General features: G+C 35.4%; 1 protein-coding gene across 3 annotated transcripts; it reads left to right on the forward strand.

The window, feature by feature from the left end:
- The first annotated feature begins 569 nt into the window (after nt 1-569).
- LOC128998138 (UDP-N-acetylglucosamine transporter-like) lies at nt 570-17,275 on the forward strand. Of its 3 annotated transcripts, none has more exons than XM_054424139.1 (5): nt 570-797; nt 3,431-3,526; nt 9,043-9,162; nt 13,638-13,852; nt 15,079-17,275. In XM_054424139.1, exons 2-5 carry the CDS (start codon nt 3,496-3,498, stop codon nt 15,736-15,738), a joined length of 1,026 nt encoding a protein of 341 aa, XP_054280114.1. In that variant the 5' UTR covers nt 570-797; nt 3,431-3,495; the 3' UTR covers nt 15,739-17,275. The 3 variants fall into 3 exon arrangements, with proteins under 3 accessions (XP_054280114.1, XP_054280115.1, XP_054280116.1); XM_054424140.1 differs by having other exon boundaries at nt 3,439-3,526; XM_054424141.1 differs by lacking the exon at nt 3,431-3,526.
- The last annotated feature ends 10,614 nt before the right edge of the window (nt 17,276-27,889 follow it).

Here is a 27,889-nt window from a genome sequence, read left to right on the forward strand (position 1 = left end):
CTAATTAGTAAATAACAAATTCAAATAATTATCATGGAACTTGCCACTCATGTATTGATTGTTAAAGTGGTGTTTACCGTATGAATAAATGAATAAATAAATTGTAAAAATTAAATTATTATAGGGTACTTACGTATTATACGGAGGCCACCCTTATACAACGCGCTGCGGCGGTTAGGTTTGGTCATCATGAAGCTTTTATGACTTGTCTGGTTCGATTCATAAGGAAAGTAGGAAAGTCCTACAAACATATTTATAATAGACCAACCAAACCTAACCACCGCAGCGCGCTGTAAAATAAATGGCCTCCGTATAATACGTAAGTACCTATTATAGTTATATCAACACAGATTTAATTATAGCTCCTAGCCTTAAACCATGGCCGCCTTTAACTACGTTGCCAGTTCGAAGGCCGCGGCCTGGAGTTAAAGGCGGCCGTGCTTAAACCCATAGCTTATTTGCCTACCGTTGATGTCTACCTGTGTCTGTACAAAATAAAAAATGGTGCCATCAGTTGATCAGTTCGACAGTTCCAACTACCAGCTGTGATTCGACTGATTCGCCAGCTCGCCAGGCTCGCCTGCGCTGCGATTTCTAATTGTCAACTTGTAAAATGTAAACAGTTTACGTTATTTGTGTTTTTGTTTTTACCTGTGCTTCTGGTGTTTTTATTTCATGTGGAAGAACTCATTGGTTTGGTTGATGAACTATTGAGTTATATTTCAATTGTTTTCTATTACAAGTTCAACAAATTTAAGTACGTGCCAACTTATCAAGTGGAACTATGGAGAGTCGAGGTAATTTCCCGGCTTATTTATGCATTTTGTCATGGACTAGTTTTTATTTATATTTAGGCCTACTCACTTCACTTGCTGTCGCTAATTTGATGTATTTTAAGTCAAAGTATACCTATGACATGATAACATGCATTGGCAGAGCCTAGGTAATGTTTGCATTATCAAAGCTAGATAGGCATATCCCTATTTCGTAGGTAGCCTACCATTTGCTTGTTTAGCCCATGCATTTTGAAGGATGCTATTTTGACAACTTCTGTACTGTAGGCTATTCATCCAGGTCACTGATTTCAGCACCTATGTATAAGAGCAACCTATTTTGCCTACCTTAAATGATTGTCAGTCCAAACAAAGCAGTGTGGTCATATTTAAGAAATTTCATTGGTTTTTAGTCCAAGCTCTTGCTAAGAGTATTAAATAAGAGGGTCAAAATACGCTTAAACCAAAACCTATTAATTTGAATTTATTTTCTTTTAACCTCCCAGTTGGATTTTTGTGATGTGACTAGTTGAGTCAACTTCAGTTAAATACAGATTTGTGTTGACTTGATTCAGTTTCTTGTTTTCAGCCCAAGTAAACCATGTTGTTCAAAGGTTTATTGCGGGCATTTTCCATCTCGATAGTAAAAAACAATACACAACGTTTCAGGATCTAGAATCTGACCCCGTCCTCAGGTGAAAAACTTAACTAACACATTACAACTAACAATAGGCATACACAAATACCAACCTAAGTTGGAATACACTACAGAGGGTAGCAGTCAAAAATATGCACTGTATAGCAGTCAAGTCAAGACCTTTGAACAACATTAACTCACCATCACCAACAATGAACTTTAAACAAAGAAGTAAACAATCTTTTACGGGTTAAAACGAAACTCACACTTAAGTAAAATCAAAGGAGGCCAAAGGTCACTAGTCACTCATGTGGACAATGTTGAACTCAATAGGAACCCAAGAACCAGTTGATACCACTAGAAAAGTTGAAACGTTTTTGTCTGTGGCGAGTCCAATTTATGAAATTTATGTAAGTTACGTTATTTACTAAAAGCAAGCCTGACTCACAAAACCTACACTCAATTCGACTAAAGAGAGACAGTTGAATTACTTTATCAGAGTTAGGTCTTACTCAACTTGCAACTTGTTAAACCACAAACTCAGACGAAGAAGCTAAACGAGTTTTTATATATTTATAAATATATAAATATAAACGAGAATACAGTACTGTATAGTGCGGGGAATGACATGATCAGGAGGAAATCGTGTAACTTATAAACTGCTGGTCAACGGGGTTGGTGATGACATCGGGTCTGGGTTTCCCGATCCACTTATTGTTTAATTCACAACTTCTCCTCCCTCCAATATCTTAATTTCAGTGTCGTAAAAATAATTAGATCAAAATGAAATATCCTCGTTGATGATATTTTGCCCATCAAATTGAACGACCCTGTAAATTTTGAAATCTTCCAATTTGTCTCTATTGAATAGGTTGTTTGATAAAATGTAGGATTTTTATATTACTCTTGATATTTGAAATAAATATTGAATCATTTTTTATGTCCGTTTGCATGTGTGCGTCTTATTTATGATTAATGTTTATCCCCTTCAAATGAAGCAAGAATAAATCTTAGTACCAGTACTGGCCTGAGGATGTGTGGAGTGAGTGTTTACATGAAAGTGAAACTCCCTCAGATAGCCTACCCAATAACATAGCCACGACTTTGTTACAAATTTGAACCTTGGTAACACTTAAAAACAAACCACACTTTTCTACAATGACTTTTTTTCGTACAATCAACAATTTGGATTTAAAATTCAATGTGACACACCTATTTTTTAGACAGCGGAATCATGGTAAACCTCCTCAGATGTTGGTTCTAGACTTAAGACCACAGTTCTTTCTATAAGGATCAAGGCCTAAGAGATATATTGTGTTGCAAGAATGAACAACATATTTGCATCAATGAACACTATATGTGAAGTTAATAGCCTACTGTGATGAGATACAAAGGTTATATAGTAAAACAGCACTTCCTAAACTGAAGTTAGTTAACTTGTTTTCTCAAGCTATATTTTGAATATTATTCCATATAGCTTGAGAAAACAAGTTAAGTAACTTCAGTTGTAAGTAACTTAAGTAAGTAAGTTGTAAGTAGGCCTGATTGTTAAGTAACTTCAGTTCAGTGGTAACTGTAACTGAATGGCCAATAAAATCATTTGGATCATTTATTTTAAAGTTACATTAAACCAACGCATCTCATAATATGATCATTAGGGTTTATTCTGAGTAATCATTTATATTATATTTAATTAGAATTTTGACTTTCTGTTAGAATATAGAGTTTAATTAATTTTACCAAAATTATGTGTGTGCTAGAAAATCAGTTAGGCCTATATACTGATTTAGTTATTTGATGCATAGTACTAAAACGGTAGCAATTTTAAACAATCTTTTCTTAATGAAAACTTTACATTTTTAAGTCCATTGTCTTAGGCCTACGCTTGCTTATGTGCATCTGACCAAAAATGCTGTCTCTTTACACTTAGCTAATCACACAAAAACACTTTTATTTTTCTCTAATCATTTCCAGTTATTTTTAACCACATTTCCTAAACTTTATTCTTATCTAATAACAGTTTTACAGATTAATCAGGAAAAGAGGTGCTGGCATTTTGAGAGTGGTATCTGACTCCTTTTCAGTATGTCATCCAAGTTGCTTAGAACAAATCAGCGTAAGCTTCTTCAAGTTTTAAGCATGTTCGCTTGCTACTGACCAAGTCTGGAGCTCATAAGTCTTTGCTTGATCTTGAATGATACTAACCCTAACCTACTAATCATTAGTGATGTAACACAAATTCTTATTCACTGAGAGTTATTATCAAGCACATATTCTATAAGAAGTTAACACAAAGATTATTATATCATGTGTTAGCAAAGGTACAGTTGTGATTTTTATTGTTTCAAGCTAAAGATATTTAATCTTTTCAAAATAGGCTACAGTGGAATTTTGATAGCAAGTCCTTAATAACAAGTGTCATTTTCGAATCCCTTTGAATTAATTTTCCCCTAATCACATGTTATTACAGTACTTTGGTTTTATATGGAGGCCACATATTTTACTGCACGCTGCGGAGCTTATAGGTTGGATTATCATAAATATGTTTGTAGGACTTTCCTCGTTTCGTAATAAACCAAACGATACCAGGTAAGTCATACTTTCTAATTATGATAGCCCAACCTAACATAACCGCTGCAGCACGCTGTATAAGGGTGGCCTCCGTATAACCAAAGTACCGTTATTACAAACCTCAAGAAGTCTATCTTGATAACAAGTCTTATTTAATAATCCCCATGACAGTCTTGTTATCGAGGTTACGGTAGTTCTATTGTAATCAGATTCATGCCTACACTGTAATTTAATTAAAAAGGCAACACAATTCCTGTCCAAAAACCAGACTGATTCAATCATTATAAGGTGGAATTTTTGGGATGAAAGGAGGGATGAAAAATAAAGCCCTTGGCCCTTCATGGTGAAATAATTTCAAAAAACAGTTGGAAGCATAATAAGCTTGATAGGCGTTCTTAAAGTTTGGTTTAATAAGAAGCAATGTTGTGTGTAATATTCTTTATCTGCTCTAGTAGGTATTTTTGGTCTAATATTAGTTTTGGTAAGTTGCTTTATCTGACACAATGTGCTATTGCTATTTTACTTCAAAATACAGTAATTTTCTCAGACATCCTTGTCACTGCTAACCTAAATATTCATTCAGGCTATTATTATATGAGAATGAATAGCAAATTCTTTCATATTTATCTATGCAATCAAAACTAAATAGCTTGGGCTTTGATTTAATATCCATGCAATCGAATCTAAATAGGGTATTTGGATTTGGTTTATTCTGTAGTTTTTCTGTGACGAGGTACAGGTAGTCCTTGCTATAGCCTACATGGTTCTGCTTAGTTGACCAGCTGTGTAGTAGATCCATGATTTTGTATGTAAGCCACACAAGACTTGCATAAGCCAGGATTCTACATCTTTTTTATAATTATTGAAACAATAAATTTCCTAGTGACTACAAGTAAATAATCCCCATCTCATGTAGTTTTGCTTTATGATAGGCTACTTCCCAAGAATGCAACTACTGTACCACATGGCAAGGTCTAGCTGTATTTATAGTGTTATCTGACAACTTAATTGTAAATTATATAAATTACCGTAGCCAGAATTGAGTTTAGATTCATCCATAAATTGTTACAAGGGGTAGAAGTGTCCAAATATGTTACTCTTGGTAAGACTCAACTACAAATCACACACTTCTAACTGGCACAGTATATTGTATTCTAACATGTTAGAAGTAGTTAGAGTGATGATGGGATAATTATGACAATTGTCTCGTAGAGTAAACAGCAAACATATCAGGCATACATCTTAAACAACAGATGTAGGCCTACAACTGTAGATCTAACCAACTTTTAGCGAAGGTGAAAGGTGTAAACTAGTTCATACATCGCTTCAGAAACTTTGATAGTTAACTATTCAGTTTGAAATGTCTACCGATGATGACCATTGCTTTCAATCAATCAGTGAGTTTCTTTTCTGGTCTTTGATTTTGCTGGTTGAATGCATTTTGGTAATTTGTTTGTCGTATCTTTTTAAAACTACAGTAAGATTAAATTTAAATTGGTATTTGATTGCCTAGTATTTGGTTAATCTTTAGTAATTTTGTTGGGGTTAATTTTTTTTATTCATGATATACATGGTGGGGCAATGAAAGCACCCCAATTTTATTTTGCTGTCACTTGATAAGTAGCCTAATGCAACAATGAACATTTCTGATTTTAACACCAATTAAACTATGTCATTATAGTAAACATTGTGCTATGGTATTAGAATAGAATAGAATAGAAAAAGTGCTTTATTGATTACATATTATGTACATTTCATGAAATGGATACGGTAGTTTTGTTACATAGCGCATACAACAATGGTCATACGACCGTCTGCTGGTTTGGCATAATGTCCATTCAATATTAATTGTCCCATATAATCAGCACACGTAGTACTAAAACAATATAAAATCACACTTCTTTAGGCAACTCATATACATACGTATATACACATACACATGTATGCATACATCCACATATATGTATAATTTTAACACACATAAACCTATTTTTTATTATATTACATATATAAATCATTCAAAATGGTTTTCAACAAATACCTACAGGTAGTTTTTAAGATTCAAAAATTTAAAAATTAAATTCCCTAACTAACTTCCATCTACGTTTCCATGCAATTTTTAAAAAACTTCCAAGGCCCCGCCAATCCTTCCCATTCAAATAATCCACAAACTCCTCATATTGTATTTTTGGTTTCCCAAAATACAAGAGTCGCAAGTAATTGAACACAGGGCAACCAGCCACAAAGTGTAAAACAGATTCATTTTCGTTTAGATTACACAAAAAACGTGTGTAATTTTCGTTGACAATCTACGGTTTATAGTTGAGATCGTTAAGCTCTCCCCTACATTTCATTATCCAAGAAATGGTTCAGTTGACTAAAACAAGTTTCCAAGAAGATATTGTTGCCAGGGTCAAAGTCAATGACGAGGTATTGAGAATGATAAGCTGAAGCACGCGCTCTGCCTAGACACTCAGCTCTCCAGCTATCTCTTGCTGCATTTACGACACTAACTAATTGAGACTTTAACCTACCACTCCCCGCCTCCTCAATCGTATCTATAGTCAGGTCCATTTGCACGCCATATTTGATTCCTAATGCTCTCCACGCTATAACCAATCTACATTTTGTCTTAAGACTTCAGCGACTAATATTCTTGGCAAACGCTCAGGTGGTAGCCCCAATATATTTATTATATAATTAAGATTCATTGAGAGAGCATAAATGTGTAATTTATCTAGACCTGTTTCCAAGTACAGTGAGTAATTTATCCATTTAGTGATAAGTGCAACTGAACAGTGCAAAAGTGAGTAAGTGCAACTGAAACAGCTTCCTAATAAATAACATTTGTACAGATTCTACATAAATATCCCCATACCTGGCCTCCATAACATAATATTCATTTCACAACAGCGTTAAAACATACAAATTTTGAGGACAGAGGCACCCTGTCATTGTTTATTAATTTGTTCCAGGTGGTGTTCATGGCTAATTTTGCAGCTAAGGACTTTACCTAAAAATGTTATTCTCAACTTAACATTGACATGAATAAGACCCCCAGAAATTTTTAAGAGTTAACAATCTCAACCACTTTGCCTTTATAGAACCATTTATTACTTTTTGTCAATCTACCTCCTTTACAAAAAACCATAATTTTCGATTTATTAGTATTAACTTGAAGATTTCATAAATTGCAATAAAGTTCAAGTTTTACAATCATTTGTTGCAATACCACAGCTGTGGGAGCTATTAAAACTGTCATCCGCATACATTAGGATATTTATTTTCTGACCTCCAAATAAACAGCCGCCCTCTAAAAATTCTGGCAAATCATTTATTAATATTAAGAATAGGGTAGGGCTGAGATTACAACCCTGTTTTAAACCCATCTTCGATTCAAAACTACTTGTAACGCCATTTTTACACCTCACAGAAATATTGGTTTTATAGTAAAGATTTTCAAGAAGCTTGGCAAATTTGATTGAGACTCCTATACAAAATAATATATAAATTAAGGCTTTTCTGTCTATAGTGTCGAAGGCTGCTGTCAAACTCGTAAATCTTTTACCGACCAGGCAATAAAGGAAAGTCCTCTATAATTCTCAACAGAATTTGCATCGCCCTTTTTGTGCAGCGGGAATATAATTGATTTTTTAAACTTTCCACTACCTTGCAATTGTTAAACATGTTATTATAAATCTCCAATAGTCTAGTGAGCAGTGAAACTGGGGCGAATTTCCATCAACCTGGCTAGACCTCCAATCAAATATCCCCTTAAAAGTGTCAGATTTTTGTCCTACTCAAATAAAATTAATTGTACCTACTTAGGTGTGCTGCTATAGGGAAGGTAATCTGATGTCTTTTTATTGAAATGTTGATAGCTTAATATGAAATAAAAAAAAATTACCAAATTTGTTCAAAATATATCCATAAACAAGCAAATTACAACAGTTGATTTTTTCTCCATAACAATAACATGGGAATTTTAAATTTAAAATTTTTTTAAATATGTTCTGTATACCTAACTGTTAGGCATACAACAATGCTTCAATCAATATATAAGTTATTTATTTATTTAAGCGCTACAAAATAGTTGAGAAAGAAATTGCAAAATTTCATTTTTTCAGGATCAAAAATGAGGAAACCCAATTTTTACCCCATAAAACCACCCATAAACCCTCGTTCCCCAGTCATGCTGCTAAGCGAACTCGTTGGGATAAATGTATGTTTATGTACCAGATTTTATCAAAATCTGATCATTTTTGCGCGAGTTATTGTATTAACGGACACATATATAAATATATATATAAATTAGAATGGATGGTGTTTTTGACCTATGGGGACCTCAAAACGAAAAAGTAAATTGGTCCTGGCTTCAGGTCTTACTATGCGACCTATGGTAATAGCTTATTCCCTATGTGGGAAATTCGCTTATAGAAACGGTGGAAGCTGCAAATTCTTTGTACACCAGCATGCCAATGAACTTGCATGCATGTGTATAAGTCACATTAACTTAATTAAAAGACCAAAGATGTTTGCCAGGAAGCTTTCATCGTGGGAAGCTTTACGTTGGTTTTTCCCTTTCTTTGGGGTTCTCCCTATAAGCTACTTTATGTTCAAGGTTTTTCAAAGTCGCCCAAGGGATTTGCTTGAACTGAAACTAAGAATTGTCATGAAATTAAGCGATTCCTGAAGAAATATTGGAACAAGTATTCGATGGAATAAAAAAAAAAGGATTTTCACTAAAAAGGAATGTCAAATTAGGACAAATTGTAAATGGCTAAATTGTATGATGACATGTCAAATAAAAAGTTATTTGTTTCAAAACCCATTGATCAAGAGCTGGTTCCATTTTCGAAGCACCAAAAAGCTTCTGACTTCCCTCAGTATTGAACTAGTAAACCTTTAGATGAGCACTATAACCATTTTTCTATGCCATTTATATTGGCTCTTTCCGATTCAAGTAAGGCAGCCTACAAACCTAGACCCTTGTTCATTATGATAACCTCAATGTGAAATGTTTGTTTTTTTGGAGACTTTATCTTTGTTGTGATGTTACAGGGAAAGTGCGTATGCTGAAGGTGGTCAGCCTGGTCACCCTGACGCTACAGAATGCTGTCTTGGGACTCAGCATGCGATACGCCTGTACCAGAACCGGTGACAAGTTCCTCTCCTCTACAGGTAAGCTTACCTAAATTCTTCTCATATATTTCTAATATTCTTTTGAATGAACAGCAAATCAAGACAAATTCCGTTAGCTGTCCACCAATTTTAAACCTTTTCCATTGGAAAAATAGGCTTCCTTACCTCTGTCTGTAGTTTAAATTTTCACCAGCAATATCCTGCTAACTCGTAGTAGTAGCTATAGTAGTGCTAACTAAAGCATATTGTTTAGTTAATAAAAAATGCATTTCTAAAAAAAAATTACTTGTATAAAACAAAATTGATCTGACAGTTAAAAATATCAAATCCAATTTGCAAAAAACAGTGTTTGTGGGCACCAATTACAGAAAGCTGTAGACTAAACCTATTGAAAGATGAACAAAACAGAATGTAGTTGCCAAAACACACAAGAATGCTCCATATGTTACTGTTTAACCAAGTATGTTAGTAAACATGTTCTGTTGTGTAATTAGTGAGGTCCATAAACCAAGAGACAAGAGATTCCCAAACATTGTCCCAAGTGTTCACTAATCTAGTCTAGTATGTCTTGAGCTAAGCAGGATGATAAATTATCATCAATGATAAATCACTTTTGAAGTATTAAGTTCAATTAAAACAATTCAATTCATATCCACCCAAAAAATGGTATTAATATTTTGATTGTATTGTTAATATTTTTTTAGAATCACATGTGGTTTTGTATAATCAGTTCATATCATAGGCAGTATGATATTCATGAATTAAATTACCACGTAATCAGCAAATTAATGCTATAAAGGGTTTTTCTTTATAATCATGCCTTGTTGTTTTACTCGTTAATAACTTAAAATTATCCTTCATGTGTTGCATAACCTAATATTACAAACATGCGCCAAGTAGATCGACCAAAATTATAAAGGTAATTTGTAGATATTAATTTTTTTCCAAAAATAATCCTATTGCCGCATGAAGCTAAGAGTATTCTGGTCTGAAATTGTCTTTATTTCATAGTGTACACAAATCAGTACATGGAATGGCGTCAAAAACTATTTCTAAAACTTAACCTAAAGAAAACAAGTTTAATAGAAATAAAAACTAATTTGACATGTATTCTTCTAAAGAGTATATAGGTAGGTTATATTGTCAAAGGCTCCTTAAATGTCAGTGAAGGTGCATAGGGCTATTTATTTAACAGCCAGGTTGGTTGTCCTGCTGACCAGTTTATTCAGAGTAGTTTCAAAGGACTTCCCTGACTGGTAAGAGTGTTGGTTGTGATAAAGGGGTGTGTTTAGAAGCACACCCTTTTTATGTACCTCTCCACCAGTCTCTCCAGGGTCTTGAGGAAAAAGGAGGAAAACTGAAGGGGCAGAACGATTTGGCCTCAGAGTAGTCTGCTTTTCCTCTTTTGGGTCTGCCTGAGTAATATACCTGTATGCCAGGCTTTGCTCTAAAGAGTTCACATAAGAGGAGCTTGAGGGCATTCGATCCTTACTGAAGAATATCTGGGTATTGCCGTCTCCCCTATGAGACTCGAATGGGCCTAACTGGTTGATTGACCATTTGACTTTGGATAGAGTGACAACCCTTCTGGCTACGGTTAAGCTTTGATGATCAGTTGGCCCACCCCTTTGCTATCTCTCTAAAAAATGCAGCAGAAAAGTTCATGGAGTTTCATGGAGAAGTTCCACCTACCCCTCTGGTGTATTGTACTCCTAGTAGCTTAAGAGATCCCTAGAGGCCAAAAGGTTTGGACGCTATTTTGATTGTGAGGTTGTATTCTTTCAGTGACCTTCTGTGTGGCTCCCGGTTACGGCTCATTTATTGTATTATAAACATTTTGTTTTTCTTATCTTCTGAAAATATATCTGATGTGCACAACTATTGTACTAGATTTAATGATCTTTCCACACTAAGGCATGTGTATAAAACTACTCAAAACAGTTTTGAGTACCAAGGTGTTAAAATATATGATTTCTTGCCTGTCTCCATCAAAAACTTGTGTGTTTTAAAATTCAAACATGTCTTAAAAACTACTCTAACCCAGGACTGCCTGTACAAACAAGAAGAGTACGGTACTTTGGTATAACGTTTTAGTTATTATAGTTTTAATGCCAGAGCCATCTTGATTGTTTTGTTTTTCTTTTGACGATCGTCATGAACTTTGTAATTTTAACGACAATAAATCATTCATTTATTGAATAGCTTCCTAACGCTTGCCCTCATGCAATTCAAATCTGGAGTACACCATCTAGTGTTAGAACTGTGTTTTATCTGTACTGGGGAACTATTGTCATGGAAGCAAGTGACCATAGCGTTCTGTAAGTCGGTCGTGATGCGGTCAATGACTGCAAAGCAGCTGACCTTCTCACACACAGATCTCTTTGGAACTGCTGGTCAGAGTTGTACCAGTCGGTTCTCCTGGGATTTCAAAAGGAGGGAGTGGCAGTGTCACTTAGCATACTGAAGCAGATATACCTATCATGAGATAACAAGGCCTTGCTGACTAACGTGCCGGATGTCTATGATTCTATGGATGTGTTCTGAAATGACAGGAATGTCCATGTCAATGACCTTCTGTCCAGTTTGTGTAACAAACGTAAGTTGGATACCCACATTACAAATATACAGGATGTTTGAGATAAGATATCGAAGAAGAACCTCACCATCATTTTAATTTGGTTTTTGGTTTTTTTCGCGAACTTTAACTTTGAAATCTTATAATGACCACCATTTTGAAATTTTGACCATTAAAAACTGGACAAATTTGTATTAACAGACTTTTACAACCAAAGTGTCATTGTATTAGGAGTTAAAAGTGTTTTAAATTTAAAAACTTATCATATAATTTTGATTTGGTCGCTCAATTTCATAAGAGTTAGGTACTATTATAAATGGACGTAATTTTGAAGTTATAAAGAATGTTTTTGGAAAGTTTTAACAACCAAACTTTAAAGTTTGTTCCAAGTTTCATAAAAATATCACCAAGGGGCTCTTGAGTTATTAATTATTTATGAAAAATGTTAATGGCAAATTAAAATCAAACTAAGCAGGAATAAAAAATATGTTACTGGATATTTTTGACTTATTTTGGGTGTATAAAATATGGTTCTGCATAGCCTGCTACTCATTTTTGCTGCACACTGTAAATGATGTTGATGTTGCACATAAGTATGGCATAACTATGAGCTTAGATAAAAGGAGGGTTCTAGGAGTTCATAATTTCCCAAGTCAAGTATTTTTCTTTACTTAGACATTAAATGAAACAACACTGACTCAAGGAGTAAACATGCTCTCAGGTAGATCCATTGAATATTGTTTTTTGTTTTTCTCTTTGACTACACTTTCATGTGATTGGTTTGACTTGTAAGTGTGGGTTTACTATAGTTTTGCATCACGACCAGAAGTGTCTAGGCCTACTTTGTTCAGCTTTCCTTGATGTGATCTATTTGTGATTTTGTTGTTTTTTTTACTACTATACTTTTCAAAATGTGGTTTTTTTCTTGTGATTTCCCTGATTTGGTTGGGGTTGTTTATAAATCAGTATCTTCTTCTAAAGCAAATCAATTGGCTGCATAATCAATGTCCATGAACCGCAATTCTATCTGAAACTTAGTTGTGCACTTTTCAAAATTACGTGCAACATTAAATTCTCTTATACACAAATTTCCAGTTCCAGTACCACCAAATGTGTTATTATTTAGGCACTTTCTCTCCTGTGGACAGGATTAGATTCCAGATACCAAAACGTTGTGAAACATTGGTTTGTACCACAGGAAATTATAAAAAATCTTCAATATAATTATAATATATCTAAAACATCTAATAACATAATTTTACCATCATCAAAGAATGGACTTCCAAAGAAAGAAAGGATGACCCTGAGTTTCCTGCCACAGGTTTGAGTAATACTGTTACACCCTCTTTCTCTGGGGAGAGGGGGGTGGGTCTTCAATAAAAATACAAGTGACTTCTTACCTTAAATACTCCGTTTAATTTTTGATTGTCCCTTACAAAGCCACGCTCCTTCTCTGACCCTGTATACAATTGCTGAACTCTAGGTATGCATACATCCTAGGCCTGTTTGTCCATCCTGGTCCTCTGCCTCTCTTTGTGGAAGACGTCTCCTCTACGATGAGGACTCGTTGTAGAGCAGCTATTCCTTCCTTCCTGCAGGCTAGTCTCAACGACTCTCCAGGTACACCCTCTGTGTCGACTCCCTGCACCACACACCTCGTGAAGACCGTCCTCGGTAGGCACCACCCTCCGCAACTCTCCAACATACACTCTCCACTGCACTCTCATTACAAGTGTTCACTGCCCCCCTCCACAGCATTGAGGGCAACAGTCTGTCGCTTGGGATCTTCAACGATGATGTATTCTAGACAAGGGAATTAGGGCCCCTTGTCACAATACCTACTCCTCAAAATGAGCCTAGAGACCAACGGATATTAAATCTAGGATGCACTTTCATCATCTTAAACTTATTGTAATTCAAAATGATTTCTTTGTTGTAGCCGTATTCATGGCTGAGCTGGTGAAGCTGGTAACCAGTCTAGCTCTCGTGTATAAAGAAGAAGGCAGTAGCAAGCGATGGATAGCAACACTACACAACAACATTGTCAACCAACCGATGGATACTCTCAAAGTGTGTGTGCCTTCGCTACTGTACATCATCCAGAACAATCTCTTGTATTTGTCTGCTTCCCATCTAGACGCAGCTACGTATCAGGTACTAAAATCACTATTTATTTCAATTTAATAAATTTAGAAAATAAGGTACTAAATGTATTAAGGTTGTTGAAGGTGTAATAAGTTAAATTTTACTCATTTAACTTATTATGTCACACTACTACGTTTTACTTTCTTTTTTTAATAGGTGGTCAAGTGGCAAAGCTACAAAAGGTAACATTATGTGACTAATGTCGGACGAAGTGTGATATTTTCGTGTTCAAACTACTCGAGGAAGAACATATATTCACATACAATTTTAGTAAGAATATTTTTAAAGCTCTTCTGATTTAGTGCAGGAAAAAAATGTAAAAATTAGCTTAATATCGTATTTTTAATTTTTCAAGCTGAAAATTGGTGGAGATGTCGTACGCAAAGCTGGGAACATCATACTAAAATTCCCAAAAAATCCCACTTAGGAACATGCCGCCATCTTGGAAAAATGGCCGCCATCATGGATTTCCCCCCTTAAAACCCGTGCGGTTTGTTTGCTCCACATTATTTGTCGGGTTGTAATTCAAATATTTAAAGGTTATTACATATAGTTGTGTATGGAAATTTAACATTTTAATGAAAAATTTACCAAAAGTAATTGCAGAGTAATACTGGTCTTGCAGTAAAAATTGATAAAAGACCTCTTTTACTCATCGGGGAAAACTTACCTGAGTAAATCTTTTAGAACAAATTAAGATGCACAAGAATATGTGATTATATTTTGTTTTTCGTCCATAAGTACGCCGTCATATTGATGTTGAACCTAAGTTTATAGACTGTTACAGCCTAAGTTTTAGACCGCACCGTGTTGGTGACCGTAATAGAATGTTGTAAGACAGTAATTATGACAGTGGTGGAAGACCCTGAGCCACTGCGATAGGAATATGCGCACATTGTTAACCGTTCCTTCCTTGTTCGTCACAAGTACATTTCTGCCCCAACATACCAGAGCTGAAAAAGCACAGTTGTCCCATAAGCTTGTTTCCTCTGTACCTTATTTCTCTATGATTAGGTTTAACCTGGATAAATCACATTTTTAATACTATCAAAGAGAACTCCACAGAATATTTGAGAGAAGCCTAGTGTCTTTTATTATCGTTTATTGTATAGGCCTACTAAATTAAATTATAAAAATTAATTTATTGAAGTATTTCAATATACCTGTGAGAAAATGTTCTGAGATAGGAAAAACGTGCCTAAGTACCCAGTTTGATTGCATTGATGCTGTTATAGGTAACATACCAGCTAAAGATCTTGACAACGGCCATGTTTGCTGTGACGATGCTCAAGCGAACGTTGCTGGCACAGCAATGGGCTGCTCTGGTGCTTCTGGCGCTGGGAGTGGCAATGGTTCAACTGACCGGTGCCTCTGACACGGCTGTCAACAACGCTGAACAGAACAGACTTATCGGCTTCGCTGCTGCAATCGGTGCCTGTGTCTTGTCAGGTTTTGCAGGCATTTATTTTGAAATGATCTTAAAGGGATCTGACATATCAGTTTGGATGAGAAACGTTCAGCTCAGTTTTCTCTCCCTGCCATTTGGCTTGTTAACTTGCTTCGCCAAAGACATGAGTGCCATCCGGAACAACGGTTTCTTCCACGGATACGATTGGTTCATCGCTTACTTGGTCGTACTACAGGCGGGTGGAGGACTAATGGTGGCGATGGTAGTTAAATACGCTGACAACATATTGAAAGGGTTTGCCACTTCCCTCGCTATTGTGATATCTTGCATAGTGTCTGTGTATCTCTTTGACTTTATGATAACATTTCAATTCGTTTTAGGAGCTGCTATGGTAATAGCTTCAGTATTCCTTTACAGTTACAGTCCAAAAACCAAACCCACCAAGAGCGTTATGGACTCAGCAAAAGAATCTTTGCTCAAAGTTTAATTGTTTTCCTTAAAGTTTAATTTATTACTTAGTTTGTAAGTTTTTCTCAAGGACACAAATAATATGTATTATAACAATTATATTTACAGTTATTTCAAATGATTAAAAATATTGAATAATTTCTACAACAAGGATGATTTTTGATACTGTATCGATTTACAGTTGTAAATATACTTACTATGTCAGTAGGAGCCTTATTGTTATAAGACAGGTTAGTTAAGGAAGATTCTTCTTAAATACTTATTAAGTGTTTCGAACACAATTTAAGACAAGTGACATGACAGATCAAATAACTTCCTACTCTATAAGAAAATACGCCCGCCGCAGCAACCTTGCAGACTAAGCGAAGTTCCATTTCTCTGATTGGATTTTCACTTAAATATTTCCTTAAACATGTCAGATTTATTCCCTATTTAATTAACATTAGGGTTAACAATTACTAAGGTTTGCTGCTACAGGGAAGGTAAAAAAGTGTGTTATTAGTAAACTAATTATAGCTTAGTATAAAATTAATAACTTGCCAAGTTTGATCAAAATATATCAATAAACAAGCAAACCATAACAGATTACTTCTCCATAAAAACACAGCAGAATTTTAAATTTAAAAGTTTTTGAATTTCCTCCGTAACTAATAACACTTAATTTTTTTAAGCTCTTCAAAATGGTTCCGAGAAAATTAATACATTTTATGTATTGAGGTCAAAAATGAAAATATAACAATTTTTACCCCATAAACCCCCCATAAAACGCTGTTCCCATGGTCCGATCATGCTGGTTTACACGTTTGTACCAAATTTAATCAAAATCAGATGATCTTTGCTCGAGTTATAGTGCTAACAGACTCACATATACTAACAGATTTTTGAGATCTGTATATGAATATCATTCATATACTAGCAACCTGGGTCACTTTGTGACTTAATAAGTCCATGATATATTTGATATTAGTTGATAAGGATGAAAACGATTATGTCTCATCACATCGCTATTATATGCATTACGAAAGCCCTATTATTTTCATTGCGTGCGCGATCTTTTCGAGGTATCTAAGAAAAATTACAAATACTAACGAAACAGACTATGAAGACTCAAAACTAACGTAAGTCATTTTCTTCTATACATTTTGCACAACTAACATTACAATACTTTACTTGAATTCCCTAAAACCTCAATACAACATTATATGAGGACACACAATCTCACAACACAATATCTAACGTAAGTCATTTTCTTGTTTACATTTTATGCTACGAACATTACAAAATTTTACTTGAATTCACTGTAACATCACCTACTACAGATAACCCCATTTTCGTATGGATGTAAACAAAATTGTATCACGGCCATCCGTTTTGATGTAAACAAATGTAAACTTGAAAAAGTTTAGATGATTGACAACAGAATTCAGAACAAACTATGAAATTTTAAAAGCCTCTACGACGAAGGGCTTTTACGGGATATCATCCAAACCCGCAAAAGGCACATCTAGAGGATAAGAGCTTTAAATCGACACCCAATTGTCACCCAATTTATATAAAAATAAATATTTAGGGGTCGATTTGCTGCATACAAAAATCCAACCAATTCTTTTAATAATATAGATGATTATATATATATATATATATATATATATATATATATATATATATATAAACATATATATGAATCTAAGCGGATGGTATTTTGGCCTCTGGTGACGTAAATTGAAAAAAAAAGTAAATTGGTCCCAGGTATTACCGTGAGACCTACGGTAACATCCAATTCCCTATATGGGAAATTCACTAAAAGAAATAATGTGTAGGCATTACGATTTAGACATGAGTAATATAGTGGATTCGGCACATGTCTGTCATGACTGATACTTTTTAGTCACCTTTTACTTTCAATAACTAGCTTTGGAATCAACATACAGTTTTGCCATTGTCCTTTCTAACTTAGATTTTCATTCATTTCTTTAGTTTCCCTACACTTTTTTCAAACAAATTTTTGCTAAGGCTTTATTTTTTTATTATTTATTTATTGTTGTCATGAGAGCCGAAGCCCCCTGACTGCATACCCGGTACCTATCCTTTAGGACATACCCGGGCCCCATGATGTAGGCCGAAGCTTACGCATCAACCTTTAGCACATCATGGGCGGATGACTTAAGGTCATCAGGCTCGCCGGCTGCCGAAGCAGACCCTTCGGAAAGAGGGTTGCCCCTCAATCCTAACCAGGGATTCCGGCTGCTTGTTTAAGCGTCACTCCACCTGGGTTCCACTAGGTCGGGACCTAGAGGTCCATGGTAGAGCGCCCCGACGCATTTAGTGCAAGCAACACTCGGGACCTATCTAATCCCTGACAGGCAGAACCCGCCATCGATAGCCAGGAGGAAGGGGACCATCAGCACGCTGACGGGGGGAACCCCAACCTCCCATTTACACCGCTGCCCGATCGAGGCCTTACCCATTGCTGGGAAACCAGAGATAACCAGAGCGATAGATCCCCAGATACCCCTGGCGGGCTCGGACCCAGCACCCGATCTACTTCGTTTGCCCGTCAGACCCAACATCACTGCCAGGCCATCAGGGTTTCCCAAAAGGAGGCAGGTATAGAAGTGGGACCCACCCGGATGAACCTATCCACCAGAGGTGGCGACACCCTTGACTCAATTGAGGTTCCGGGAAGAACCCCCCACACTCAAGATAACCATACTGTCCGTGCTCAGAGACAGGGATTGGTTTGCATAAGTACCTACAAACCGTTGCCCTCACACTGCGGAAAGTTACGTTGCCCTTGAGTGTCCCCGTGAGCTGCGGGTACTTGCCCGTTTTCACCTCCAGGAAAGGTTACTTCCAAAGTCGAGGATTTGCCCACTGAATGCTGGTCGCACACAACAAGCAGGCCGAAGCCCAAAGAACCACAGACACAGGTAGGTTAGAGATTATGATGTACTTCCATCTCTCCTAGAGCTAAACACCCCTCCATCCTGGATAAAGGAATGTCACTGGGACCCGATGCCCAGTCGTCCATGTCTGTGGACAACTTGAAAATGCTGATACCAACACGGAGCATTTACCTCCCCTCTGGGGGCTAGGTATTTCACCTCCCAGGACGAGGCTACTTCCAAAGTCGAGGATATGCCTCACAAAATGCCAGTCGTACACGACAGGTAGGACTCAGTCACAACCACAAGCTACAGGCAGGTGAAAGATCTATGAACTTAATCAACACTAGCAGAGCTGAACACCCCCACCACCCTGAATGGAGGGAATGTCACTGGGTACTCTCACTTTGGGTAAACCCAAAGAGGCTGGCTTGTCCAGTCGTCCATAGCTTGTGGTCTACCTGAAGTGCCGGTTCCAACACCGGGCAATTACCTCCCCTCTGGGAGAGCTAGGGTCCGCGTGGTCGCCCAGGCCACGAACCCACGCAAAGGCTTGCTAAGGCTTGGTGAAACCATTTAACAATTAATTAGTGAATTGCCATTGATTCCTCCACAATGTATGAAATGCATTGTGGAACACAAACCATTTGCCATTAAACAACTTATTACCTGCTATCAATTTAAAATAGCTGATATTTTTATAAATTACACTGATTTTAATTTCATTATCTCTCAAATACTCAACTGCCATGTCTCAGAGATGCCCCACTGTTCCTAAAACGTAAGACTTGTGCAATAATTGTACCAGCTTCAATTTGTTCGTCTTCCAGCCATTTTAGCAAAACTTTAGATTAGTATTTGAGTAGTAACATACAACATAGTGGATAATAACAACTTTTTGGATTCAATACATTTTAATATAAATTGAATTTTTTACAATGTTATGCAACATAATTTACGGAAGTCTAAAGGGGTCAAGAGTTGTACAAAGTTTACTCTGATAAACTATCAAAATGTAAAATGATAGTATTTTCTACGCTGAATTATCCTAAAAAATCTTAATCTTTTTTTTATTGATTGTTTTTAGATAGTTTTTATACATTGCAATAACAAAGTTAACATAGCAGTATTTAAAATACCCTCGCCGCAGCAAACCTACAGACTAAGCAAATTTCAATTTGTCATGTTGGATTTTTACTAAACTATTTCCATAAACAAGACATTATTTGTTCCTCATTAAATAACATTAGATTTAATGAGTACCTAGGTTTGCTGCTACGGGGACGGTAAAAAATGTTTTTGTCAAAATGTTAATTTAAAAACAACAACAGTGTTGTTTAGCTGTACAACAACGGTTCAGTACAAAATTATTGATTCTTAAGCTCTTCATGACTAACAAAAATGGGACATTTTCATGTTTTTAAAGGGTTAAAATGAAAAACCAATTTTTGAAAATTTCAAAACCCTACTTACACCATGTCTAGATAATACTCCTTTCCCATGACCCAATCTGGCTGGTTTGCAAACTCATCAAGATTATCTTGCCCTTCACCTTCACGCCAAATTTCATCAAAATCAAACTATAATAATTCGATTTATCACGTTTACGGACGCGAATTGATACTTTCATATCAAAATGTACTTAAATAGAATATATTCAAATCTAATGTTTTTAACATAAGACTGTTATTTAAAAAAATGTTACCTTATTTGTATTCATAAAATATAAAACTGAAAACTACTTTATTTTAAAATGGAAAATGTTTTTAAAATGTAGAATATTAATGTTATTCATCACACTAGGTTTTAATTAATGTAAAAACAAATTAATTTGTTTTTTAAGTTATTACGTACAGTTTGTGTGTGTAAGATAAGTCTGAAGACTGTATTATAATATATGCTATTGTGTTTAAAACGTGCAGTTAAACTGCAATAAATGGCTTAGTGTATGATTGTTATTTTTATTACTGTATATAAAATTCTCTTTGCTTAAAAACCACGAGTGAAATGATATATTACCCATTTAATCCTTAGTATAGAATTTTGTTAGTGAATATATCAACAAAGTAGAGAGACATGGTACCGGTACAACATCCTCAAGTAAATAAATATCTCAGCTAAAAACTACTATTTGCAAATTCTTCAGATCTGTATAAAATTTATTTAGAAAATTTCACATAGATGCAAAATTTAAAGCAAAAAACTTAGTTGTGATCATTAACAATGACATCAGTTTTGGCAACTAGATCCATTTCTGGAAAAGCCTGCAATCGATTACAACACAGTTACCTTAAATCCAGATCTAAGAAAATCTGGGCATCAGAAAATCAGTGGTGATAAAAAAATAAGATACAGTATTACATTTTTTGTTATATGCAACTTTTGTTTGTTTAGTTTCTTCATTTTTGAGCGATTTTCCTCCTTACAAAAACTATTTTATTATTTTGATCTCCTAGACACTTTTTGTATTGATGTGGATTATATCATTGAGTTACTACATAACTCAGTGAAGTGAGTGAACTGAGTGGAAGTTTATAACTGGATGAAAATTATGGGACTTTGGTACTGTATTATTTGCCTTAAAACCATAACAATAATTTCTAGGTACAATTACTATGACTTAAACATTCTTGTGAAATACTAATAATTCATGATCAAAATAATGTGCATGATACACTGGAATTTTGAGTTTCCAGATTTGTAGTATAATAAAGTGTATAAGAACAAATGGGTGCAAAGCTTAAGTCTTTTTGATAGTTTTTCTATTAATTAGGAAATAAAGATCAATTCCCAGATAGTAATTTGTTAATAAATTACTTATCTGTATATCAACAATACAATGTCTATTGTTGTTTTATCAACTGTGTTAATACTAAACAAATGTTTTTAAACTGTCAGTTGTTATCAACTGACACTACTGACATTTTTTTTTTTTTTTGTCCTAAGGACGCTAGGCACGAGCCTGGGATTTTAATAGGTCTCAAAATATACTGATAATATCAACAGACTATAATACTGTTGAGAAATAAAGTATATATAGGATGGCCACTAACGGCTTTCTATAAGGGTATAGGAGCTTGTCTAGGACCAAATTCTGTCTTCACCACTAATGCTGTATCGGTTTCTGCTCCATGGTTTTCTCTCAAGCCACTTGTTCTTTACCTCACTCAAGGCTCAAGGTAGACATAAAAAAATGTTTTAATACTTATCTAAGAAACTATAAAATACTACGTAAAAAAATGTAGATCTCTTGGGTTGTTGGATCCAGAGAAACATTGTACAATTAACGACAGAACGTTCATTTTTAAATTACTTAGAAAGTATCAAAGCTTTTTAATAAACATATTTTCCCAAATTTCAAAAAGCTTACATAATTATTGTTGTTGGCTAAACAATATACACCAACAGTAGAGCCAGAAAGATTGGTTTTGGATAAAATATATACATTATCCAATTAGTGAAAGATATAAAAGCAATAACTTGTTGAAAAACAAAAGTACAGCAGATTTTCTTGAGCCATTTTTAACGAAACCACTTGAGATAATTTCCAACCAACAGCCATTCAATAGTCATTAAATAATTTTCATTTGCGTGACTTATAAAGAATAATCATGTAAATAGTAAAATAATTCTTATATACGTTTTTAAAATGCTGGAAAGGAGCAAAGGACACAGTAAGGTGAATTGTTTGTTGTATATACAGGTATGGTGGTGAATTCCAAAACATTGTGATAAACTCATCAGGTTGCAGACGTCATACCTCAGTGACTCATTGGGCGTGGCTTCAAATATCATCAACATGAATCAAGCACTTTGCTACATGGCGCAAATGTTTTGCTTATTCCCTGTCAAGTATGGTTACTTACAAACTTATGAGTTTTAGAAATGAATAAACTAATGTTGTTCAAACGATTCTGATAATTATTCTGACAAATATGCACCATTAGTTAAATTTCTAAATTTTTATTGGAGCATAGTTCTAAAATTCCAAAATTTCTTCCTTTTTAGCGATAAATTAAAATAAATTTATACACCTTTTACTAAATTATTAGGGATGCAACTACCACTCTTGTAGCAACTACCCCACAAATTACACCATTGGCATTCATAAACTTTTCAAACATTGATTTAAGATCCTAAAAAAATACACAAAATTACCTCCCCATTTTCAAATTCAAGTTGAAATGCATATTCTAAAGTCTATTTAAAATAGAGAAGGAATAAGGTTTGTTAGGCCTACCGAGAATGAAAAGTGCATAGCAAATATAGACATCAGCTTCAGTGAAGTGTAATTTATAATTGACCCCTATACCATCTCTTTAGTTTCTTAATATTATTTACTTACGTAAAATTGTTCAAGATCAGGCAGGAGTAAATTTTAAATGGTTTTGCAATTAAACTTGTCTTAAAGAATACACACCATTATTTGAATCTACTGCCATTTTGTCTGATTGGTCAGATTCTGAATCTAGTGAATCTCGTCTTTTTTACATGTTAGCTGCAACTGGGTAGTCTCAAGTTTGCAGGGGGTTTGATGAGTGTTAGCATATTAATTAAAAAAATAGCTTCTCTTTGTGGGACACCCTGTATGGTAAATAGTAGGCCTATACAAAACCCAATGTCACCGTTAGCTAGAACCATTCTAGAACCCATTATACCTCTATTTTATTGAAGGGTGCAATACTTTCCCTGTTACAACTGTACTGTACTACAGTATACCTGTCCCTATAAGCCAAAGAGGAAAATCCCAAGATAGGATTCGGTTGTAATTCACAAAAACCTATCAAGAGAGTAAGAGATTTTTATTTAAAAATAAATTATATGTATAGACTACCGAATTTTAAAAGAGTAGAAAAATCAATTTTTATAAAAATGGTCACAATTTTCATTAACAAATTTCCTGGTTAAATTTGTCTGCCATAAAGCATACTAATTCCTAGGTTAGGTGATAATATCATTTTATAATCCTTAAAAATATTTTGAAAGTTAAGCGTAAATACGCCAAAAGTTTGTTTTGTAGTTCAATCCTTTATGAGCAATAGTACATTTTGTGAAGTTGTATAGTTCGAGAACGAAGTTGACGTTATTGCACTGAAAGAAATTGAAATTGAAACTTAAAGTTTTTTTATGTCCGTCTGACTGAGCGGTTTTTTATCTCCTACCTTCACATCCTAGGATGCTATATTCTAACACAGAACAGCTTTACAAATTACTAATACAAGCATGGCCTATAGAGAGGGTTGTGGCATAGCTACAAGCCCCTGGTGATTGGTGGGATTTGAACCCAGTACCTCGGGAACCAAAGACCATGCTTTGTCACTAGGCCAGCTTGCTCCCCATAATTTGAGGGTAGTGCAAGAGGGGAGTAACAGAGCTTCACAGTGTATGGTGTTTTTGACATACTTAAAAAGGACACCAACCAGCAATGTTTCAGAACCCAAAAATTTCCTGATATGGTGTCTTATTCATTGATGCCGTTTAAGTCTATCTGAGATTATTGTTTGTGATCCTATTCATCAAAGTCTAGGATCAAAGTCTAGGTCTCAAAAGCTAGACTTAAAAACAATCTTTGTCTTATTCCATATTCCAAAGATCCCACATATACCTTCTTCTTAGCTACGAGGGTTGTTTTTTTAAGTAAAGGTCGTTTGTGCGTATGGCTCCATGGTTCACAAGTATGCCGCAACGAGGCTCCTTGATCTTATCTCACATGCAGCGGGAGATTCGATAAGTTTAAATTTTTTCTAAACCCACAGTAAAGCATAGGACATGTCAGCTATGGAGCTGCAAATGGTGAAATTCTTTTCACAAAAGATGCCAGTTAGCGGCAAGGTGCCTTGTTGCGGTGTGAATGATAACTACAGAACCATACACAAAAACAGCCCTTACATAAAAAACTTCTCTCATAGTTAGGATCATTGGTCCTTCCAAAACCTGTATTTTGTCTCTTGGAGTCGGTTGGATAGAATTGTTTAAGTGTGCAGAAAAGTACTAGTTTAATTTTCTTACGCTCAACACTTAGCATGTTATTCATATATGAAAGAGTAAAAATTCCTCTTGTAAGTTTCTTTCGCTTGGTAAAAAGTTTACGAAGCTCATTTAAAAACCTTCTTTATTAGGCTGGACAGTGGCACTAGATTCATTCCTCCTTCAGTGAACAAAAATGAGCGTTTCATAAGATTAATTCTGTCTACTGCCAAAGCATGCATTCCAAGGGGTTATAGAGAGGACTATTAATCAAATGCAGTTAAGAGATAAATATGAAGAGTTTGCTTGAAATGTAAAGATATGTGCTGATCAACTGCTAAACACTACTGAAATAAGAGTAAAATGTTTGAAACACTTGGTGTGAGAAATAAAAAACTTATACTTATCACACAGCAATAGAAAAGCTTAGTGTGTTTCTATAAAACCTTACAGGTAAATCTAAAAGCCAATATGAGGTTCTGTCGCTTACCCCTTGTTCATTTGAGAATTAACGTAATACTTACCTAGACCCCAACATAGAACACTTGATAGGTAAATCAACTTTAAGGTTAATTAAATCGAGAGATGTCGTCAAGTACCATTACATATTGTAAGGCCCTTTTTGCTTTACTGACGGTGATTTAGAAGGGGCTATCACTGCTTTGCTGGGAAAGCATCAGGTTTAGGTGATATTTCCTCAGGATTTACTATAAATTCTGGATATCCCTAAACAGGTCTTTCACTTTCGTCTAAATTTTACAAGTAAAGTGAATGCATCACTATAAGTTTCCACACCCATTTTTTCTCCTTTAAGGTTTCCTCCCCATTGCAGTTTTCTTACACAAATAACAATACATTTCTAAAATGCCCGATAGTTTGATTAATTCACATGCTCACAGGTTGCAACTTTAAGTAAAAAATTAAAGTAATTGTTAGTGACCTGGAAAGCCATACTAAACTTTTTAACTTTAGCAGATTATATGATTGCATGTACAGACAAATTTTAATTTGACGGGGTTGGAACCCCTTTGGAGCCCTGGGGCTCTGGCCCCCCCCCATCCCCACCCTCTAGCCATCCCTGAGTAGTGGTGAATAGTTCTAAGTTTCACAAAACAATATAAGTGGTTTAAATACATGTATTTTATGTAATCCAGGTGGTTGCGGTAGCAACTAGTTTCGGTTCAACACTGGAACCATCATTATGTCCTGGCTTCACAAGGACATTGTCGCTTCTTGAGAAGGTCGTCACAAATCACACAACAAATTTACAAAACATTAAAAACACGACACGGATGACTAGAAACAACGCGGCTGGCGGGAGTTTACGTTTAGACTCACGTCCCCGTTTAAGTCTAGACGTAAACTACCTCAACCACTTGGATTACATAAAATACAGGTATTTAAACAACTTATATTGTATATTGATAATCCGGAGGCTATACATATTGAAAAATTTCGCAAAACGTAACCCCACCTACACGTAGCCCCGCAAACATGGTCCTTCATGTCGGCAGACATGTGCGGTCTGTAGTCCGTCTGTCAAGTCTGGCTGTTACCACACACAATCCGACCAATGTTCCGAACTGCCGTTCTGACTGTGAAATCTTTGTGCAGCTTTGGTTTTATTCGGCAAGCATCAGGGCTTCATTTTTTGAAATCTTCTTTAATTTGAATATTTCTCCTTGTCTTATATACGAGTACAATCAATACTAAATAATCCTGGTTGGTTTGAATAATATTTTGGACGGTTCAAAGTTACTCAAAAAAGACATGTGTCCCAAATTCAAGTGCATCAATCTTGCCTCAAGTGTTTGTTGCTATGTACTGTTTGCTTCGTATGTCCCACAAACACAGCATACTCCTGTACAATGCAATAAACTCTCCCAAAACCTTTTGTTGTCACTGCACATTTTAAATCGATTTTACTCTAAAATGTCCTTAAAAACAAGTAGAGTTAACTGCCAGTACGCAGACCAAGTCTGTTGAGCCCATACACGGTCCGACGGGATCGTTTGTTTTGGCCTTGTCGGCCAAGTCCGTCTAGAATTTTCAACCGTGGACTTGTCCGACTGTCTGCGGACTCAGTCTGTTTTACCCACACACGGTCCGACGCGGTCAGTGTCGGATGAGTCGGCAAACATGTCTGCTGACATGTCAGACCGTGTAAATGAAGGCGATGATGTCAGACTAACTTGGCAAATCCAATTGTGTTAGTTTGTATGAATGTAAAATGAATAATGTAACTCAAAAATACATAACATGCTAAATAAATATAAAATAGGAATATGGATATAGACTATAAAGTGTAGCCGATATTGTTTTGTAAGCTCTGACAGTCGTCAGTAATGGAAAATCAAGACAGCAAACAGACAAATGTATCAATCAAAGCAAATCTTTATAAATACATGATGTTGATAGAAATAAAATGATGATGATGATAGATAATATCTTTTTATGTTAGGAAAAACTAGAGCTGGATTCCCGCTGAATATGACCAACGACATATGTTTGAATAGCATTTAATTTCTTAATTGATTGACTTAATTAATTACAAGTTTATGTGTGGCTACAGTTCTCAACACCATATTTGAAACTGGAGAATTGCTCGATATCGACCCTTCATATCACTCTTCCTATGTTGCTCAGATTTGTATTTCTAGATTGTAAATACTGCAATAATTGTCAAAGTTGTTTGTTTATATAATGTACCTGCTTGCTGCTAAATGCATAACTGTTATCTTGTCAATTGTAAAATGATTTTACTAATTTAAGTGTATACTGTATTGTAATCTGGTTTATGCTGTCAATGAACCAATCAAATTGAATTGAATTGAACCTCTTTAGACTGAGAGCTACTGCCTCATAGGCCTACTATAAGTATTTGTGATAAGATTTCCAAACTGATTTTGCACCTTTTTATTCTGTGTCTCCCAACCTCCACAATTTCAAGCAGAGAGTTAAAGTTCTTTCACCCAACTCAAAGATGTACAGAAGCCAATGCTCGCTCCATTGATTTTCACTGTGCATATACTGTAGCTAACTTACCCTTAACATTACCCTTACTAGTAAATTTATGTATTCTGATGATATTGCCTTACATAGAGGCAAGAGGAAACCCCACAGGCCGAGGAGGCACTACCAAATGACCTTACAACCATCAAAAATATTTTAGTTCCTGAAAGCCAAATCCAAACTCTTAAAAATTTGGATTTTTCCAGTATCTATTTGAAAACCAACCTTGCCAATTTTGAGATCAATACCACCGATAGTAGAGATAGTAAAGAGATCAATCACCAACAGTAACTTAGGTTCATCGTA

Source organism: Macrosteles quadrilineatus, unplaced genomic scaffold (assembly GCF_028750875.1).
Source record: "Macrosteles quadrilineatus isolate MER2022 unplaced genomic scaffold, UCM_ALF_1.0 Scaffold_7__1_contigs__length_78375512, whole genome shotgun sequence".
In the NCBI taxonomy this organism is placed as follows: domain Eukaryota; kingdom Metazoa; phylum Arthropoda; class Insecta; order Hemiptera; family Cicadellidae; genus Macrosteles; species Macrosteles quadrilineatus.